The sequence below is a fragment of the Setaria italica genome, chromosome I (assembly GCF_000263155.2).
Source record: "Setaria italica strain Yugu1 chromosome I, Setaria_italica_v2.0, whole genome shotgun sequence".
In the NCBI taxonomy this organism is placed as follows: Eukaryota; Viridiplantae; Streptophyta; class Magnoliopsida; order Poales; family Poaceae; genus Setaria; species Setaria italica.
This window is the reverse complement of record NC_028450.1, coordinates 41,487,988-41,506,680: the sequence shown is the minus strand read 5'-3', so window position 1 is coordinate 41,506,680 and position 18,693 is coordinate 41,487,988. Positions and strand designations below refer to the sequence as shown.

At 44.1% G+C, this 18,693-nt stretch overlaps 4 protein-coding genes across 5 annotated transcripts; 1 reads left to right on the top strand and 3 right to left on the bottom strand.

Annotated features, from left to right (window-relative positions):
* Positions 1 to 1,140: 1,140 nt before the first annotated feature.
* On the top strand, positions 1,141 to 5,801 carry LOC101784229 (P-loop NTPase domain-containing protein LPA1). Its single transcript, XM_012843270.2, has 8 exons — positions 1,141 to 1,494; positions 1,589 to 1,750; positions 2,716 to 2,993; positions 3,179 to 3,260; positions 3,517 to 3,936; positions 4,072 to 4,812; positions 5,018 to 5,122; positions 5,220 to 5,801. The coding sequence occupies exons 1-8, from the start codon at positions 1,438 to 1,440 to the stop codon at positions 5,487 to 5,489; spliced, it is 2,115 nt and encodes a 704-aa protein (XP_012698724.1). The 5' UTR covers positions 1,141 to 1,437; the 3' UTR covers positions 5,490 to 5,801.
* A 497-nt stretch (positions 5,802 to 6,298) lies between these two features.
* Positions 6,299 to 12,410, bottom strand: LOC101783559 (pumilio homolog 1). 2 transcript variants are annotated; one of them, XM_004954338.3, is made up of 11 exons: positions 12,067 to 12,410; positions 10,959 to 11,644; positions 9,704 to 10,535; positions 9,039 to 9,591; positions 8,807 to 8,948; positions 8,591 to 8,698; positions 8,269 to 8,481; positions 8,083 to 8,193; positions 7,413 to 7,607; positions 6,959 to 7,133; positions 6,299 to 6,831 (listed from the first exon to the last, which is right to left on the bottom strand). In XM_004954338.3, exons 2-11 carry the CDS (start codon positions 11,592 to 11,594, stop codon positions 6,800 to 6,802), a joined length of 2,997 nt encoding a protein of 998 aa, XP_004954395.1. In that variant the 5' UTR covers positions 11,595 to 11,644; positions 12,067 to 12,410; the 3' UTR covers positions 6,299 to 6,799. The 2 variants fall into 2 exon arrangements, with proteins under 2 accessions (XP_004954395.1, XP_004954394.1); XM_004954337.3 differs by having other exon boundaries at positions 12,117 to 12,410.
* Positions 12,411 to 13,284: 874 nt separating this feature from the next.
* Positions 13,285 to 15,724, bottom strand: LOC101783154 (thioredoxin-like 3-2, chloroplastic). Its single transcript, XM_004954336.2, has 5 exons — positions 15,349 to 15,724; positions 14,434 to 14,508; positions 14,278 to 14,344; positions 13,827 to 13,844; positions 13,285 to 13,745 (listed from the first exon to the last, which is right to left on the bottom strand). Exons 1-5 carry the CDS (start codon positions 15,654 to 15,656, stop codon positions 13,647 to 13,649), a joined length of 567 nt encoding a protein of 188 aa, XP_004954393.1. The 5' UTR covers positions 15,657 to 15,724; the 3' UTR covers positions 13,285 to 13,646.
* Positions 15,725 to 15,846: 122 nt separating this feature from the next.
* LOC101782738 (probable protein S-acyltransferase 15) lies at positions 15,847 to 18,693 on the bottom strand. Its single transcript, XM_004954335.2, has 7 exons — positions 18,299 to 18,693; positions 17,781 to 17,873; positions 17,589 to 17,690; positions 17,445 to 17,513; positions 16,670 to 16,768; positions 16,486 to 16,581; positions 15,847 to 16,318 (listed from the first exon to the last, which is right to left on the bottom strand). The coding sequence occupies exons 1-7, from the start codon at positions 18,578 to 18,580 to the stop codon at positions 16,229 to 16,231; spliced, it is 831 nt and encodes a 276-aa protein (XP_004954392.1). The 5' UTR covers positions 18,581 to 18,693; the 3' UTR covers positions 15,847 to 16,228.

The following is an 18,693-nucleotide window of genomic DNA, read 5'->3' as shown; positions in this document are numbered from 1 at the left end:
GACGCCACGGCAATTCACCGGCGGATGGCGTCAGTGTAATAGTTTTTTTTCTTTTTCTTTTTACATTTACATATGCATGAGTTGGCAAAACAAAAACTTTAGTGATTTTGCCAAAATAGTATTCCAATTAATTAAAGAAGGAAATACTTTAAAATGCCACAAAGCTAATAAGGTGCTAATTTCTGCATGCTTAGCAGCTAAGGATTAAGCTACAGACCGTGTTAAGGTATTCTTGTAGCTTAACCGTACGTGTTGGTATAATAGTTACAAAGACTTTGTCTTGTCCCCTATCGTCGCGTCGTTACGTTAAACAAGACTACAAGGATGGTCTCGTCACGTTGTGCAGCTGCAGTCGCCTCATCCTAAGCCCACGTTCCATCATATCTGTCGTACCACTAAGCTCTTGATCGTTGACTTCGGAGAACAAATTAAATTGCCAACATACAATTCTATGCAGCGTCTTGGGAATTTAGCCCTACCCCAGCAGTTTTCTTTTTTCTTCTTGTTACAATAGGTTGGAGTACTAGAGTATGGAGATGAAAGATCTAGCTAACCTTTGTCTGATGCTTTGTTGTATGCATCAAGTTAACCATTTACTCCCTCCGTTTCAAATTACAAGTCATTTCAACTTTCTTGGAGAGTCAAACCATTCTATGTTTGACCAAAATTATAGAGAAAATCACAAAAATTTATGGCACCGAATAGATATACTATGAAAATATATTTAATGAAGAAACTAATGGTACCTATTTGATATCATGAATGTTAGCACTTTATTATATAAATTTGGTCAAACTCGAGATGCTTTGACTCTCCAAGAAAGTTGAAATGACTTATAATTTGGAATAATTTGGAACGGAGGGAGTACTACTTTTCCAAGTAATATAATCTACTAATCGCCAAGGCATCCAAATTTCTAGTGCACGCCGCGTGCAACATTGTTGCTAAAAATGTTATCGAATATGATCCATTCCTGGATTTTATATGACCGGATCCCATCTCACACCGGTTGCGTTTAGCAGCAACTAAAAGAAAGTTTCAAAAATCACATGGCTTATTGCTAAAAGAAAGTTCATCTGCCTAACCAGAGAGTACAGTATCTGTGTGTTGTGTGTATATATAGTCAAAGAGGAGGGAAGCATTTGGGCGGCGTGCCAAAGCCACCATAGAAGCGGGAAGAAATTCGAAGAACCCTCGAAACTAGGAGAAAACCGGGGGGAAGAAATTCGCATCCCAACAAGGGAAGGCAAGGCAAGGCCAAGGAGAGAGAGACTCCGAGAGAGGGACACCGAGGCCGCCAGGCCAGCGGGGAGGAAGGCAGGGGGAGGGAGAAGCGAACAAGGCCGCGCGCCGCGCGGGCTTCCATGTGGACGCCATGCGCGGACGCGGCGTGGACGTCGTGACACCTGCCGCCCGCCGCCCCCCAACCGCACCGCCATGACCCCGCCGCCGCAATGCGCCTCAAAACCTCCCCCCGCGGCTCCGCACCTCCAGGTCTCGCGCCCTCTCCCCACTGCTGCGGCCGCCGCCGGCTCCCCTGATCCGGTCACCGTTCCTTGATCCGGCTTCCCGGCCCCCTCGGTTGCAGGTTGGGGACATGGCGGAGGAGGCGCCACCGCCGGCGCCGCCGCCCAAGCTGCTCTACATTGCCGTCGCCGACGGCGGGGGCCGCCGGGGGTTCCGGTACACGCGCCCCGTGCTGCAGAGCACGCTGCATCTCATGGGATGCAAGCCTCGCCATGCCTTCAAGGTTCCCTCCTCCGCTTTCCCCTCTATTCACGCCTCCCTGCTCTTGCGTGTGATCTTCATCCCAGCCTCTGCTGTGCTTGCTTGCTTGTTCCAAGGTTTACTTTGCTTGGCGTGCTAATTGCGGAACCAAACTGTCTGATTCACTACTGCAGTAGATCCCCGCGTCAGAAGCTTGCTACTTTCTGTAGGGTTTGGGCGTCAATCACCTCTTCTTGTTGCATGTCTATTATTGCGCTGGTATATGTGGTTTATGATCAGCGATTTTGACATGGAAAGGTGGCTTCTTTAAGCCTCCTGCTGATGCGCAGATTTGATTTGTTCTCGGCTCAATCCAAAATCCCCATCTCCTCATGCCCTATCCTTTTCTGTCTTTGTAAGGGACGATGGGCCCTTCTCAGGCTTGAGCTCCCAACGCTTCAAGTGGCTCCAATTTTTCATTTTTTGGAATCCGAAAAATCCACCTTTCCTTCCAAGTTCTTGTTCTTGCTGCGAGCAGAATTTGTCCTTAACTGATACCACCTTGCTTGTGGGGTCGTTGTCACAGATATACTGTCCTGCAACTGTTGCCTCTTAGTTCAGCTGGTGTGGATTACTATTGCTTTCTCGGAATTATTATGTTCTATTGACAAAGACAACACCATGTTGTGTGATGTAGACGCGTTTTGTTTCGCCTTTGCATGATGCATGATCTTTTTCCTTTCGGACCCTAGTTTGATGGGTACACGATTCTAGACAGTATCTGGTAATTGACTTGAACGGGTATCAGGTTCCCACTCAGACGTGACTTGTTTTACTCTGATTTGGTCGTGGCTGGTTGACATCTTCTGTTTCTCTGACGGTCCAGTTGGGCTAAGTGTAAAAGCAATTACTTGCTGATACCTACTGCTCTGCAGGCTGTGTAAAGTGCTGATTCTTTCTACACCTGCATTGATAACAATTTTTTTCCATACTCGTTGGCACCACCAGATTAGCAAGAGAGTATTCAATGTGATGAAGAGTGAACTCTTGGCTGCATCAACTTCAGATGGGTTGACCAAACAAGAAAATTATCCTGCCCTTGGAGATAGTACACATACTCCAAAAAATTTGGAGAGAAGTAGTAGCAGCATACCATTTGAATTATACAAGAACCAGACTACTGTCGTTATTTCAAGGGAGCAGTTCGTAAGTGTTGTATGCGATGCCCTCTCTATGTACAAGTATGTCGGACCTAACCAGAAAGCTGACTTCCTTCTCGCTTGCAGGTAAAATAACTTGTCCCTGTATTTCTGAGTCCACATGAATTTATGTGATGAACATATATATTTATCTGCCCATTTAATACACATGTCCATCATGTCTATTTCCATGTATGTTTGACATGCTTTGTTTAAGTGAAATTATCTGTCGTAACATTTCTTTTTTGCCTTCCTTCCACTGTTCCGATCAGAATTAAAGAGAGAAAGGAATCAGTGACAATACTCTTGTGTGGAACAAGCGGGTGTGGCAAGTCCACCCTATCATCTTTGCTGGTATGTTTATCATCTAGAGCAGTTGTCCATTTTTGGATTAGCAATCATTGTACTGTACCATACCAGCAATCCACCAATTTGCTACAAGTCTGTTCATCTTAGTAAGAAGTGTCCATAATACAACCAATTTCGAACCGTCTAACTCTTTCTTGTTTTCCTTACTGTTTAATTGCTTTAAATAATTTTTTTATCAAACTCAAATAAATGAATGGCTGCAACTTCTGAATGCCTAATACAGGCTGTTTTTGTTTCCCAGGGTAGTAGATTGGGTATCACGACAGTAGTTTCTACTGATTCAATACGACATATGATGAGAGGCTTTGCAGATGAAAAACAAAACCCTCTTCTCTATGCCTCAACCTACCATGCAGGCGACTATTTAGATCCTATTGCAGTTGCTCAGGCGAAGGCAAAGCGCAAGGCAAATAAACCCACAATTGTTTCTCATCCTAATACCAGTGGAGGAAAAGATGACAGTTCAGATGGCAAATCTCACCATGGATCCTCAGAGTTACCTCCTAGAACTGAATTGATTGGCAACAAGCAAATGGCAGTAGAAGGCTACAAGGCGCAAAGCGAGATGGTGATTGACAGCCTGGACAGATTAATTACATCCTGGGAAGAGCAGAAAGAATCTGTGATTGTTGAAGGAGTTCATCTAAGCCTTAATTTTGTGGTACGTATTAGTCTTTAAGAAACAATGCAGGGATATACCATAACACCGTTTTCATTTATGCTATTTTGCTTTATTTAGTTATATCTTGTTTTCCTCAACCACTGATTATGCTCTTCTGCTTATGTTATCCAACAGATGGGCCTAATGAAGAAACATCCTTCCATAATACCATTTATGATATACATTACAAATGAGGAGAAACACATGGAACGATTTGCTGTACGTGCAAAGTACATGACTCTTGACCCAGCAAAGAACAGATATATCAAATACATCCGAAATATCAGAGCTATCCAGGAATACCTATGCAACAGAGCTGACAAGCATCTTGTGCCAAAGATTAACAACACGAATGTCGACCAGAGTGTGGCAGCTATACATGCCACAGTTTTCAGCTGTCTTCGCCGCCGTGAAGCTGGGGAGCAACTCTATGACCTTAACACAAACACCGTTGCCGTGGTGGATGAGGAATACAGGAACCAGTGTGCAGCTAACACCTTGGGTTCTAAGGGCATGTTTCAGTTGATCCAGAGGAAGGGGTCCTCAAGGAATCTGATGGCTCTCCTTAACACTGATGGTTCAGTCACCAAAGCTTGGCATGTAGGTACGAGTGATGGCAATGGGGATCTCAATGATATTACAAACAGCAAGAAGTCTGCTGAAAACCCAATGTTGGATCCCTCACAAATTGGGAAGGCAGAGGCAGTCAATCTACAGTTTGGTCCTTTTGGGATCAGTGCCTGGATGAGTGACACAGGTGGAACTAGCCATACTGGAAGTGTAGAAGACCTGAGGGTTGATAGTGTGGAGACTGGTGGTAGAAATTTATCATCATGCTGCAGTTCGCCGAAGATGTCAGATTCCACTTCTAAGGAGGTATGTCTTGATCTACCAAAATTGTGATTTTGAGTAGCATGTCAAACTTCGAGTATTTTTTTCGTTTGAAATGGTACAGCATCAAGTGCAGATGCTGGAGGGCTTTTGATATGGCCAAATGTTTTAGAGAACTTCAGATTGTTTGCATGTGAAATAATGTGCCATATGCAGTACTTGCAATCTAACAATGCTTTAACCTTATCAGCTTATGAAGGAGTACTCAGTCTATGGCAGCGAAGAAGAAGCAGACGACCCTCGTGATGGCGAAACTGATGAAGACCTAACCGATGAAGAAAGAGACAACCGAGAGGTAGTGATACCTCTGTCAACGTTCGACAATTTTGATTGGTGTTTTGCGTCTAGTTGTTTCACCGCACAAAACACTAAGTACCACCGAATGCTTGCAGATAGACGCAGGCTCTGTGGACGAGCACTCTACCAAATCAGATGAGGAATATGAGGATCTAGCCATGCAGGATGTGATGGAGAATGGCGACTGGTCCGATGACGAGCAAGCAGTGAGCAGCAGCAAGAACTCACTAGCCCTGGAGAGCACCATCCATGGAAGGGGAACAGGTGAAGATGATGGCATGGAGGGCCAGTACCACCACAACCTGGACCTGTTCCTAAAAATGTCCCAGGAGGTTGCTGGCACCAGAATGCCGTGCGCCTCATAGCGCAACCGGCCCAGCCGGGTTGAGGGAAAGCCAGCTACACCCTCTGGAGACACGCTGCACTGATCACCGGCGGGTAGTGTTCCTTGGGCACCTGCTCTTGTGATGCTTTGAGCTGTGCTGTAGAGTGTAGACTAGAGGCTTGTGGCAGGTACCTGTCCAAAATGCCCTCACCTGGCTGTAAAGATAAAGAGGACCTGATGCTTTGTCCATGTATGTATCTTTGGGAATAATATTCCGGGCAAGCATGCATCCTTGGAAGAAAATAACGTCCCGGCTGTTAATAAAGCTCACCTCTTGTGGCCTAAGAATCTACTCCCTCTGTTTTAACCGTAGGTCGTTTTGACTTTTCTAGATTTATAACCGTGCATCTAAACATACACTATATTTATCTATATCTAGATGTATAATAATATCTATATCTATATCTAGATGTATAATAATATCTATATCTAGATGTATAATAATATTTATATCTATATCTAGATGTATAATAATATCTATATGTAAGATGATCTAAAATTTGGAACGGAGGAAGCATCTCTTGAGTTTTGAACGTGAACGTGACCAATCACACTGGGAAACAATTGCATTCAAGTTTTGAAAGTTCGAAATCAGCCTGCAGGTATTTACTGACTTTTCGATGCTCCAGTATTACCAAGGTTGGGTAGAGAGAATTTTAGTAGCAAGAAGATTACACCATCATACGCATCGTCTACAAAAGTTAACTACAACATTTGATAAGTACTTGTGCAAACGTTGCGAAAAAGAAAAAAAAGAAGAGAAGGCTTATCGTTGAAGAGCCGCTCAGATACAGGCATTCGACAAAGAGAAACATATGCATTTGATTTCAGTAAAATGTCAGTAAATTAAATGCAGGCTTTACAGAGATTTAAACATCACCCTGAACCTTACTTGTACACTGACTGATGAAACCCAAGGAAAAAGGATAATCTACAGCTGTCCTTGCTTCCCATCATCTATCATCCTAAACCCTTTCCTTTCTGCTAATTGCTTTGCTTCTTCCACAGTATTTTGCACTTCTTTATCCTGCTGCTTCCAGAGGGGAAAATAAACCATACAAATATACAGATTGATTCTCAAGGACAAGCAAAATCTCTTCTTCTGACTTCTTATTTATTTCCAGAGGCTCTCCTTTATTTACATCAAAGGCTTTGGGAGCCTTTTTAACTTCTCCGGTTGTACTCGCTCAACACGACTGACTACTGGGGTAATGGTAAAAAGCTAGGCCTCGCTATCTGTCTGTCTGTCTGTCTGTACAGGTGTTATTCTGTCAACTAACCATTGCCATTTCAGCAAGATGATGGGACACCAACGCGCCGTTCTGAAGGATGATAAAAACACAAGCAAAATGAGAACACTTCAGTAACCGACCAGGAAAGATCTGACAAAAAGGATGGTCATTTTAATAGTAGTAAAGATATAGCTTTTGGTTTTGGGGGCCTATTTACCTCCTGCAGCAATGAGCTTCTCAACACGAGCAACAATATGCTTCCCATAGGTGTATCTTTTCAGTGCATTCAAGTGTACCTTGATACGGGAAAGAATCAATTCACGGTTCTGGTCATCACAGATTTCTAGAACCTTCTGCACCACATAGTTTCCAAACTGGTCTTTCATCATTGCCTGGTCACATGACAAGTGCTGTGAGAATGCATGAAATTCAACCCTGCAGCAGCAGACCATGGTACTGCTGCAGAATTTAAGTTACCCAGAACAAAGAAAATAAAAAAATTGTCTTCTGCTACTTATATGTTATCACAATTCAGCATCTAAATCGTATCAAGAGTTAAAAAAAATATCGCCAAACATTGTGCTACAGTTCTCTTCTACCTTTCCTATACCCAAAAGTGTTTTGCACTAAAGAACTAGCAAGTTCAAACTGATTGTTGAAAGCAAACAAACCTGTAATGGCACATTTTCATCAGTTGTGCCAAGCATTTCATTGATCAGAATCTGGCGTTGCTCAGGATTACCAAAAGTAAGACACTTCTCAACGACATTGGAAGCAAACTTCTGCTGGCTCATCCTCACTATTTGACCAGCGAGCTGTGTAATTATAGTAGAACGCTCTTCTGGTTTCCCATGCTGCAGAACATGCTGCAAAACAGGGAATGGGTTTATATAATGGTATTTCTGAAAATGCGATGAATAAAAATTAATGCATATAAGGCAATGGCCGGTCAACACAGAACATCATAACACAAAATATGACAATTTAAATAAAACGAAAACTATTGAAGTCAAATATCATACATTAAACAACAATAAAGCCTTTTCTAAATATCATATTTTGGGATGATAAGTTGAGCCTCAACACCATGCCAGATAACTTGGCTCATGGTAATGAAGCAAAAGTAGAGACAGAATCACAGAACAGTAGGGTTATTGGTCACAATGATAGATAAGTCCTAAAAACCGCTTGCTGTGAGATAGTATATAGGCACAAGAGATATAGCTACAATGGATAATAGATTGACAGAAGAATGATTTGGTATAGTGCATCAATTTTAATAGGTACAGGTGAAATTAAAGTCATAACTCAGTACATCAGAAAAGAACCAGGAAACATTACCTGGATTACATAATTGCCATACTGGTCCTCTGTTAAAGTAACCACAGATTGCATTATCTCTTCCATCATGCCACTTTGTGTGCTTTCATCATTACAGTGCTCCAAGACCCTCTGGTGATATCCAAGAATACATTTAGCAAAATATTCTTAAAGAAGATGGTAAAACCAGAGGAAGGTCGATGTAACCTGAATAACACGGCAACCATAGGGATGCATGGAAAGTTCCACCACGTGTCCATAAAAGGCTGAAATAATAAAGCGTATCCTCTCCTGAGGGATGCATTCTATACATTTTTGTATAACATGGTTGCCATTCTGATCACGAACACATCTCATGATAGATCCATCAAGCTCCAAAGCCATTTGTGTTTGTTGTTCCACTTCAACAACTTCCAAAGCCTACAAAAATAGTACACTTCTAAGCATCCATGGAAATTACTTGGATCACTACATGAATGGGATTTACACTAATATGGAGGAAACAATGTGCTTGTAGCAATATACAAACCTTCTGAATCACCCGACAGCCATACATTTGAAGACTCAGCTGTAACACATAACCCTTGAGTAGGCTTGCCAGTTGCTTCGTTTGTGTTTCAGTTCCGTATTCAAAGAACTGCCAAGGTCAAGCAGTTACTAATTAAAAAATAAGATCTCAATTTTAACGCGAAATTGCTAAAAAAATCAAATCAAATTTGTTCTGTTGAAAATGAGATTTGCTCACCTTCTGTATAACATAATTTCCGAAAACATCAGTCATCAAAGTACGTGCCTGGGGAAGGATCTCTGGAAAAATCAGGTTCTTCTCTTCAATAGAAGCGGTTTCAAGTTTCTGCTGTATAAAGCGACTCCCATACTGATCCGAACTGAAAGGCGAGAGAGATTAAGAGAGACAACCATATTAGCTTCATAAAAAACACAGCAACTTGGATCTGTTAGAATTTCAAGGATATTACCTGAATTCGACCACATGGCCTACAATATCTAGCAGCTCAAAAGATCTGGTTTTGTTGGTTTTGAACTCCTCCAGCAGGGAGGACCCATAACCATTATCCATCAGACCATTTTCCGAATTCCATGATCCCATGGATCCTCCAGCAGTGTTCCTCACCACAGATGGAATTCGAGTTAGTCGCTCTCCTTGCCTGACATGGCCTTGAGGAGATGAGATATACGGACTAGATGGAGGACTTGTTATATAAGTCCTTCCCATGCCAAATGCAGGATCATTGCCATAAATATTTGGATTAAGAGCACCAGACTTGGCCAGGTATGGCATTCCATACTGTAGCTTTTGCTGGGCAAATAATGACCCAAGGTAAGCTTTTTGGTATCCAGGACTATCCAGGTGTCCAGTACTAGTAAAACCTCTCCCCTGGAAAGGACCCATGCTTGCAGTTGCACCAAGGGGGGAATCAGGATTTGCCTGCAAGTATTGTGCATACATTGTCTCTGATGGTTGGCCCTGAAAATTGGATCCGTTCGAAAGAACATGGCCATAGTCCCCATCTGGACATGAAAACACAATTCAAAAGGTGAGAGAATGACAGAGAGATAGACCGACCGACAGACAGACAGACATGCATAGAGGAAGAGAAATGGGGAAGGATATTAAGGGTACCAGGATTCAGTTGATTGTTTAGCATGGATGAAGTAAAACCGCCTGCATGAGTCTTCATATGCCGTCCAGATAAATCAATGCCAGGGCTATCACCATTCAGGTTCTGGTAGTGAGAAATTGATCCAGCTGAGCTCATCAAAGGTCCTTTCTTGTTAGCATTACCATGTGGTGATTGCATGGGGAACTTGCTATTGCTATGAGACGCCAGCTTACTAACATGCAAATTACTGAAGTTACTCCCCCCATTTGGGAAAACTGCATATTCAGGGGCATTAAGCGAGTCTTCATCAGTATTTTGAGTTAAGCTTTGCTGTGAAAATTGCCTATGTTCCTTTGGTACATTAAACAGCATGTCTGTCTGATCACCAAAGTTATGGTAAACATGATTCTGAACTTCAGTTTCCATATTCGACATCTTATTTCCAGATAGGCTTAAGCTAGACAGGGTTGCCGCAATGTCAGCACCATCATGATTAAGTGAAGCAACTGCTGTAGCTTCAACCTTTTTATCAGAACTCCCCATACGAACTCCAACTGGGGGAAGGCAAGGGCTTGGAGTTCTTCGGATCAGCTGGGGGTCAGGGGTGGTGCTTCTTGAGACAGAGGAGCCTACTGCAGAAGCAAAGGTATGAGACATTGAAGAACCAAGACTTTGAACCCTGACCAGACTGGGTGAAGTGGATCCAGATCGAAGGCCATTCATGGATTCTGATCTGTTCTGCAGATGTGGTTTGGGTGAATCAGATGACCTGATTGGATTTGGGCTCTCAAGAGCGTTGCGGCTATTAGAACGTGAAAGATGACCAGGTGTAGCAGGACGGGTAATATTTTCCTGCCATTGAAACAATTGCAGATGAGATTTTTTTTTAAAAAAAAACAATGCCAGACACAGTAATAAATATAGTGGTGATGCATTACAGCAGCCTATCAGTATCTGTGCACAAAGTTTCATATGATAATATCAGGCACAAAAAATCACAATCAACCTGGCATCCATCAAGTTCAACTACAGTAAATGTAACTCTGGTGGATTTTATTGTTACTAGAGGTATGATTTGCAGGCAATATGAATAATCCGCTAATTTCATACATGCATCCCACCAACAATCAAAAGAGAGATAGTCAGTGGACAAAATAAAATGTTTGCTTATACTGAAGATGGGTAATTCCATTCGATAAGAATGTTTGCTACTACTGAAGATGTAAGTACAGCAACAAAATAAAATAAAAAACAATGGTGAAATATATTCCGAACCTGCAATGCATCAGCAAAGCTCTTGCGCCGAGACCCAAGGCCATTGACATCTGACAAGCCGATGAGTCCATCGGTGCCCCTACCAAGCCACTCCGATGACTGCTGTCGTGCAAGCCCATTCCTTTCACCTCTCCCCATTCTATCATTCAGCAGCACCTTCTCACCACCACTCTCATGTGCCCCTGGCTGCATAGAAAACAGTGAGTTTCCACCCCCGACCTCTGAGGGCCTCCTCCTTCTATCACCAATACCTCCAGACACAGCCTGGAACCGCTGTGCCGCACGCCAGTCCTCTTTAGACACCATTGGTGGCGGAAGCCTTGGGTTGAGGTGCTCATTAGAATAGTAGTATGACAGATATGCTGGGTGTGAACGTATCTCTTCCTCGGTGAGCATGTCAACACCAACACCACTACTGCTGCCGCCACCAAGGGTGTTGACATGAAGCGGTGGACCAGAGAAGAGCGCACCAATGGCAGTGCGAGAGCCCTCAACAGTGGGGGGAGCGCTGCCACTGCGGAATATGCTGAGGTCGTCGGGAGATGACATATGGTTCTGGTCCATCAGAACTGCCTGCAAGTCACGCTCGAGGTCTTCGAAGGTGGGGCCAGCTGCTGCCGCTGGAGACGGAGCCATCACCGCAGCGCCTGCGTTTGTTGTGCCTTCTGTTTTCTTCTGCGAAAAGCCTAAACCAGCAAGCAGATGATGATCAGTATTGTTGCGCCCAAGCTTGCTTACAGTTGGGCGGTAATCTGAGCTAGAATTCAATTGCAAGTACGATCCTTTGCGTCTGTCTTTTAAGAGAAGACCGGATTGTGGAACATAAGAAATCACTTCATCAGTTAGGTTTTTGCGGCAAAATTCTATCAAAAAAACCCAGACAAGTCCCACCTTTAAGGGAAGTAGGAAGCTGGCGCATCAAGTTGCCTCGGAAGGAAGAAACAGACACTAGAAGTGACTGAAAACCTAATTTTTCTCCCCCGATGAAAACTTGATGGGAAAATATCCTAATCCGCGGGACGAAAACAATCAAACATTCCCTAGCCCAACTAAGACAGATAAACAAAACCAAAAACGAAGATAAAACATGAGCATCCCACTGTCCTACCCGGGCAATCAATCGATCGTGAACCTACGCGAAGCCGATCAGATTCCCACCTCTAAAACGGCCGCAGCCGCAGCAGCATCAAGCAGGCAGGCAGTCGAGCCCTCCAATCCACTACGGAGTCGAAAGCGCCGGCGGCCGCCGTCTCATCCAACGGGCCACCGCCTCGCGCCCCCGCGAAAGAGGGTGGCGGCTGCTGGATTCAGGAGATGGATTCCGGCGCGGATTGCCCTGGCGAGAGGATTTATTTAGGGTTTGGGGATTGGGGAATTTCTGGAGGCGGCTGCTGCGCTGCGGCCGGAGGAGGGACGAGACGAATGGGAAAGGAAGGGAGCGGAGGCGGAAACAGAAAGCGACGTCTGGCCTTTTCTTCCTCGAGACCGGTAGGCCGCCTCTCGGGCCCTCCGCGGCCGTCCGATCGAGAGCCCGCGCGAATCTCACAGCGCCGTATAATACGCAGCCGGACGGGTATTTTTGCCATAAAGGCAGCTGAGATATGACGTGGCACGGTGGCAGTACAAATCTTGATCAGGCGAGAAATTGGTGGAATCATAACAAACCACGCCGTATCTATCCGTCAGTTTGTTTGATTTCAAACAGATTTTGTTTCTCTCTCATCCTCATGTGTTGCTTGCTTTCAAAAGTGAAGGCAGAACGATAGTGTTACAGATGGAAAGTTGTTGCGTTCATCATTTCTTCTCTCGGCCTGTGGCTGACAAGTGGGCCCACCAAATCCGTATCCTCCGATTGACGGACAAGTCAAACCAGGATGATATCTGCTATCAGGAATTCAGGATGAGCTTGACGATGAAGGGACGAAAGTGGCTGCCTGCCTATTAGCATTGTTGTTAAAATAAAACAAATCTGCTAGACACAAGAAAGTGGCGAGGTTGCGATCATGCTAAGAAAACATGGCGCAAGAAAGGCATTGGGTATTGTTTGTGGTTGAGAAGAAAGTATATCCCCATCTTCTGGTAGCTATTAAAAATAGCAGTATGCAGGAGCAAATCAAGCAAACAGGGGAACCTGCCGCCACTTCCCAATTGAATAACCTCATCACACAGTGTCTTTTGATAATTCAAAAGCAACACACTACATATTTTTGGAAAGCCTGGAAAACATAGCAGTCAGTATGACATGTTTGTATCCAAGCCTGTCACTCACAATTGATTAATAGTTTAGAGTAGACAGCAGGAACTGGAACCACACCACTTCACCATGTGTTCTGAGAAGTCCTTGACTCAATAGTACTATCATCCAATGGCTAATATCAAGGCCAACCAGTACATAGGCAATAAGTCTTTCCGTATTGAATTATTGTTGATACAGCAAGTTCCAGTTAATACCCACACATGGATACATCAAGGACATCACAGGAATATCAGGCCACTACTGGTACCTGAATTCCACCATTCCTTTGATTCCAACACCAGAGAGTGCTGCCCTGAGTATTTATGCATGACGAATCGATGTTTCGTGTCGCCTCTGACCATGGGATCCTAATATGGCTAAATCTACGAGCAAGTGGTAATACTGAATTATCTTCATTTCCATACAATTGTTGCACGAAAAGACATGCTGGATCATTCCTCCCGCTCGATCATTCTCCGGACGTCATCAATTACCAGCCAAGATTTGTGCCCGCCGATCACCTCGGCCTGTTTCTGGGAGTCACTCCACAGCTGCATAGGACAAAGAACCGTCCTCAGGATAGACAACAGCAAGATGGAAACCAAGAAGAAGGAAACAAGCCCGAGTTGTACCTGTATAGAAGGCATCTTCTGCTCGAGCCGCGGTACAGATCACACAAGTTGGACAAAAGAAGGCATTAGCATGTGTACTAATTTAACAGATATACTAGGCATCCAATTTGTCAGTTGTGTATATATGTAAGTGCTGCAGACAAGGTAACACTGTGGCCAAATGCATCATGGGAGGATATTTGATATTGTACTCTAATACCAAAGCTAAAGGATAAGCATAGGAAACATTTAGATGCAAGTTGCACGAAGCCGGCAACTGACAACAAAGTTTCCAGGGCCCAATAAAGGAGAGGTTTCCAGTTTCCACCACAATAAGAAAGAAGCACAAGAAAAGGATTCTAGAAGCTTCTTGAAAATAACAAAAGAGATAAAAAAAATGGCTTTGATTTTACATAATTGGGCACAAATATGTTTTCAGATATGTTTATCAAGACTGCAAGGGTAGACTTACTGTTACTCCAGCACGGTTCACAAGCTTTTGTGGAACAGCATTGACATCAACACAGTAGAACCGGACTCTGCATATTAAATTCCAACAGTGATCATCTATTTGTCCAAAACACCAGCAGTGTAGTTCATTATCAATCTAGGGAAAAACCTCTCTAACCTTGGATAGTATTCTGCAGCCAACTTCTCAAGCTTAGGCTTCAAATATATACATTTTCTGCACCAACTCGCCATCCTACATTTCGCAAATACTAGTATGAATTTGGTTATGACCTGACAGATGCCAGGGGAAAGTTTCAACAGACGCAACTATAGACACTACTCAAAATACAGTTTGATACTGGTAGCATATTTATCATACGATGTAGGTTTTATTGCATAAACAACCTATGGTTGAAATAGATCGAGGAAATGATAAGTTGCACCCTTTTTTCCATAAAATGCCTCTAGTGGAAGTGATTTCCTTCAATCACACATGAGTTAAATAGACAAAAAAAAATTGAACAATGGCACTGTTATCCATACGGTAAGGACTACTAAGGAGAACACAGTTACACAGGTAAGCAACCTGTTGATCACTGAACCGTTCAGCAGAACCAGGAGAGTATAATCTAACCATTGGCTGCAACCCATGCACACAATAGAAACAAAATGAACTTTAGTTCAGGTTTTAGTTCTCTGCTCAGCCATAAATAGCAGTTCTACTGTCAATATAGACACATGTAACTGAAACTCCGGAAAAGACAAAAGGTAGATTCACGAATAGGCTGCTGGCATTGATCATATAATGCAGTATGCTGATGCAAATAAGGTCCAACCAGAATGACATCAAACCAGGTTAAATACATGAATTTCCCGGCTAGCAAGTGCCTGAATATACGAACAAATGGACAAGCGGTCCCTTTTCCTTTCACACAAGTCGCTCAATTTGCACTCCAACAATGACCGCCTGATCCAACAAACAAAACCTGCTAACCCCGCAATCACACCAACGATCGCTTAATCGGAGAAATTACAAACCCATGTCACTGCAGCCGCGGCGTATAGACAATCCAATCCAGGAAAGTGGGGTTACCAGAGCAGGACGATGGGGAGGTCGAGCTGCTGCGCCTCCGCGAGGGCCCGGTCAAGCTGCTGCTCGCCGGCGATGGGCTCCAGCTCCACCCACGCCGGCCCCTCCCCCTCCCCCACGACCCTCTCCTTGGCCGCGGCTGCCGCCGGAGCCGCGTGGCGAGGCCCTGGAGGCAGCGAGATCGCGGCCCACCGGGCACCGGGACGGAAGCCAAGACGAGGTGGGGTCGAACGGGTCTCAACTCGACCGTGGTACATCACCGCTTCACCGGCGGCGACGGCGGCGGCTGCGTGGGCTGGGGCGGTGGCCATTGCCGGCGTGGGAGCAAGAAACGTCTGTAGGCTTCGTTTCGTTTTGACCTGTTTGCTATTGTATGAAGAAGCTGCAGTTGCTTTCTTTCGTTCGCCGACTCGTGCCACTGCATGTGGGGCCAATATTACCAGAAAGAACAGAAACTTGCACATATCGTATGCCACAAAAATTGGGATAAACTGCTGCACATATTCAATTAACTTCACAATCCAATGTTTCAGTACACTATTGTTCAAGCTCAAAACAACTCACTATGTTCGTATGCCATACAAATTTGGGAAAAAATTGCAACACTCTCTAAATAACTTCACAATATAATGTTACAGTGTTTCAGTACATTTGAGCAAACTCAAATATCTCTACACATTACACAATAAAATTAAACAGATACATTTAGATTAGGATGGGGGAGGAAACTTTACATGCTGTCACAAGATTGAGGGGAGATCTGAAGATTTCTACATTTTCCCTGGCTGGCAACAAAGCCAATGGAACATAACTACGAACCATTTGGTAGCAAAATAAACTAACTTGCAAATCTACATGGCAGTATGAGGCGAGTGGCATCCCATCAGTTGTTTGTGATTTGGAACTCGGTACCATCCTTCAAATGCCCAGTTGCAGTAGGGCAAAGCCAGCAAAGAATGTTTGGACCCAGGATCTGTTACATATGGAATGGACCAACATTCAGTCAAATGGAGTCCCAAACAAAAACAGGGCAACTGATCTAGATGGCTAGATCTTTAACATCGAACTTGGAAAACTTAAATCCTGATCTTGTAAGGATTAGTTTTGGATGTAATGCACATTATTTTTATGTAAAGGTACCATTTGAATGTTCTTCCGCATGCCAAGATCGAATCGGTGGCGAAATTTCTGCCCACTCTTCTTTGCAAGCCACTTTGCTCTTACCGCCTCCCGGTACTGATGCAAAGGAGCTGAAAACAATTAAAAATGGTGCCACAAAACTATGCAGTGGATGGGAAGTCTGGAATTCCAAATAGTAGCTTACCTCTATGGTTGTCATGTTATGACACAAGAGGTAGATGTGCCAGCATAATAGAGAGCCTATTGTCAAGCTTAAGAAGAATAACAGGACTCCAGCCAAGATCTGCATTTTCATTATTCACTTTTAAACTAGATCATAGTATGGTACTTACACAAAAAGAAGTAAAAATTATACCACAAACCTAAATAGAGAATGTCTTCTACAAACCTAATGATTATTTTGCAAGATTGGAACGTTCCAGCTATTGTGCGACTTAAAAGATTACCGAAATCCTTTTTTTTAATTTCTGCAGCTAATACTTATATCAATCTCAGTTGAGTTGAAATCCATGACAAATTACTGACAGCTCACAAGAATTTTACAAGAAAAGGGTTCATTTTGTCATGTGGTATACGTATACTTGTTAACAGTTGTTCATGATCATTTCCCTCAGATCCTGGCAAGTCAAAATATATCAAAGTGTGAAAGAGTAACTAACATGGTGTCTGCCATACCCTATACCCTAGTTGACCCTCTCATAGTGTAAACAAAAGTACAAGTACTAGGAGTTAAAAACTATTTAAATATGTACAGATCATATTAGTGTTGCTGCGTTGGCATACAAAATCAGAATGCTAACTGATCTTCAAGATAAAATAGGAACAGAACCTAATCTTTCTGACAATCAACCAAGCAAACCCTATATTGGTGAATAATGGTGCAAATGGGAAGAATAGTGGCATCACAGCCCCATAATTAGTGAGAGCTCCTAGTTCAGAACAAAGGTCAGGGCACTTACATAGACTATCTTCACATAAAGAATATGAAACTCATGCTCTTTCAGAAAGAGATCACACAGAAATATGACCTGCAAAAAATTTTGAGACAATTGTGAAAACTGCAGTCAGAGATGTGCCAATTTTGGTCTAGCGTAGTTACTTACAAATGAATATAAAGACCCGATAGTTGCATTTAGGACACAGATGATGAAGGCTTTGTAGTTTCCATATCCTACACAGTTGTTGATCCAGACACAATGATGATCCTGCCATCAACAACATTACCAGGCCTTTTAGTTGCAACAGCATATGGCAAGACTATAGCATCAATACTGACAAAGGTAGTGCACACCTACCATTTTCAGAACACACCTTTTGCAGACCTTGCAATGGTGGGACCGATCAGGCTTGAACATGCAACACTTATCACAATACCTTGATTTCAACCCCTGTTGCAACCAAATAGATAGAGGGTAAGCGTGCAGTACCAAGGCAGTGCTGTAAAGGAGTACTAATCGAGCAAAGTGGCATGAAGAAATCAAGAAACGCATGTGATTATCTGTGCGTGGCTGCGTGCACAAGGATCTCATTTAGTTCATGGTGATTGGTTCACCTCTGAAAATGATCAAGCTTGTGATTGGCAGCTGATGTAATGAGACATGGATTCCAGCTAAACTCGTTTGGAAGGTGCATTTTGACGTCAATTTACGCTTCGAGATGTTTCAATTGAATAATCTCCGGTTCATCACATTTTTGTAGCAATAGACACACTGATAGCCCCTCAAGGTCGGCAAGAGAGGGAACTAAATCCAGGACAATGAAAGGAAAGCAAGGAGCATAAGCAAAGGCGAGAGGGAGATCTCGGTTGCCCGACCTGTCCCTGCGCGGCTTCGGCGTCGGGAGCGAAGGAGGCGGGAACGGAGCCCGGGTCGGCAGCCGCCGCGCACACGAAGGCGAAGAAGCACGCGGCGACGGCGAGCGAGACGGCGGCCGCGTGGGCGGCGCCGGCCGGCGTGCCGAGGCCGAGCCAGTGGTCCAGGAAGACGAAGAGCGTGGAGTAGTAGACGAGCGCCATGACGGCGACCGTCCCGACAACGGCCGGCGAGGCGACCGCCGTCGCAGCCGCCGCCGCGGGGCCGCCCCTCCTCCGCGCCATCTCTTCTCCGGTGCCGGTGCCGGTGCGCTCGCCGCTCGCTTTCTCGGGCCCCTTCCGATCGGTCTCTCGCTTTCGTCGCGAGGCCACCTGGGCTGTGGTGTTTTTTTTCTCTT

Excerpts from the sequence above, each read along its gene's own strand:
- LOC101784229 (XM_012843270.2), top strand. The coding sequence starts at position 1,438 with ATGACCCCGCCGCCGCAATGCGCCTCAAAACCTCCCCCCGCGGCTCCG. Across the intron at positions 1,495-1,588 it reads CCGCGGCTCCGCACCTCCAG|GTTGGGGACATGGCGGAGGA; the intron begins GTCTCGCGCCCT and ends CCTCGGTTGCAG. Across the intron at positions 3,261-3,516 it reads CCACCCTATCATCTTTGCTG|GGTAGTAGATTGGGTATCAC; the intron begins GTATGTTTATCA and ends TTTGTTTCCCAG.
- LOC101783559 (XM_004954338.3), bottom strand. The coding sequence starts at position 11,594 with ATGGCTCCGTCTCCAGCGGCAGCAGCTGGCCCCACCTTCGAAGACCTC. Across the intron at positions 8,949-9,038 it reads GGCCATGTGGTCGAATTCAG|TTCGGATCAGTATGGGAGTC; the intron begins GTAATATCCTTG and ends CTCGCCTTTCAG. Across the intron at positions 7,134-7,412 it reads ATGAAAATGTGCCATTACAG|GCAATGATGAAAGACCAGTT; the intron begins GTTTGTTTGCTT and ends TCATGTGACCAG.
- LOC101783154 (XM_004954336.2), bottom strand. The coding sequence starts at position 15,656 with ATGGCCACCGCCCCAGCCCACGCAGCCGCCGCCGTCGCCGCCGGTGAA. Across the intron at positions 14,509-15,348 it reads CTCCCCATCGTCCTGCTCTG|GATGGCGAGTTGGTGCAGAA; the intron begins GTAACCCCACTT and ends TGCGAAATGTAG. Across the intron at positions 14,345-14,433 it reads GCTGCAGAATACTATCCAAG|AGTCCGGTTCTACTGTGTTG; the intron begins GTTAGAGAGGTT and ends TTTAATATGCAG.
- LOC101782738 (XM_004954335.2), bottom strand. The coding sequence starts at position 18,580 with ATGGCGCGGAGGAGGGGCGGCCCCGCGGCGGCGGCTGCGACGGCGGTC. Across the intron at positions 17,514-17,588 it reads TCGGGTCTTTATATTCATTT|GTCATATTTCTGTGTGATCT; the intron begins GTAAGTAACTAC and ends AATTTTTTGCAG. Across the intron at positions 16,582-16,669 it reads ATAACATGACAACCATAGAG|TACCGGGAGGCGGTAAGAGC; the intron begins GTAAGCTACTAT and ends CCTTTGCATCAG.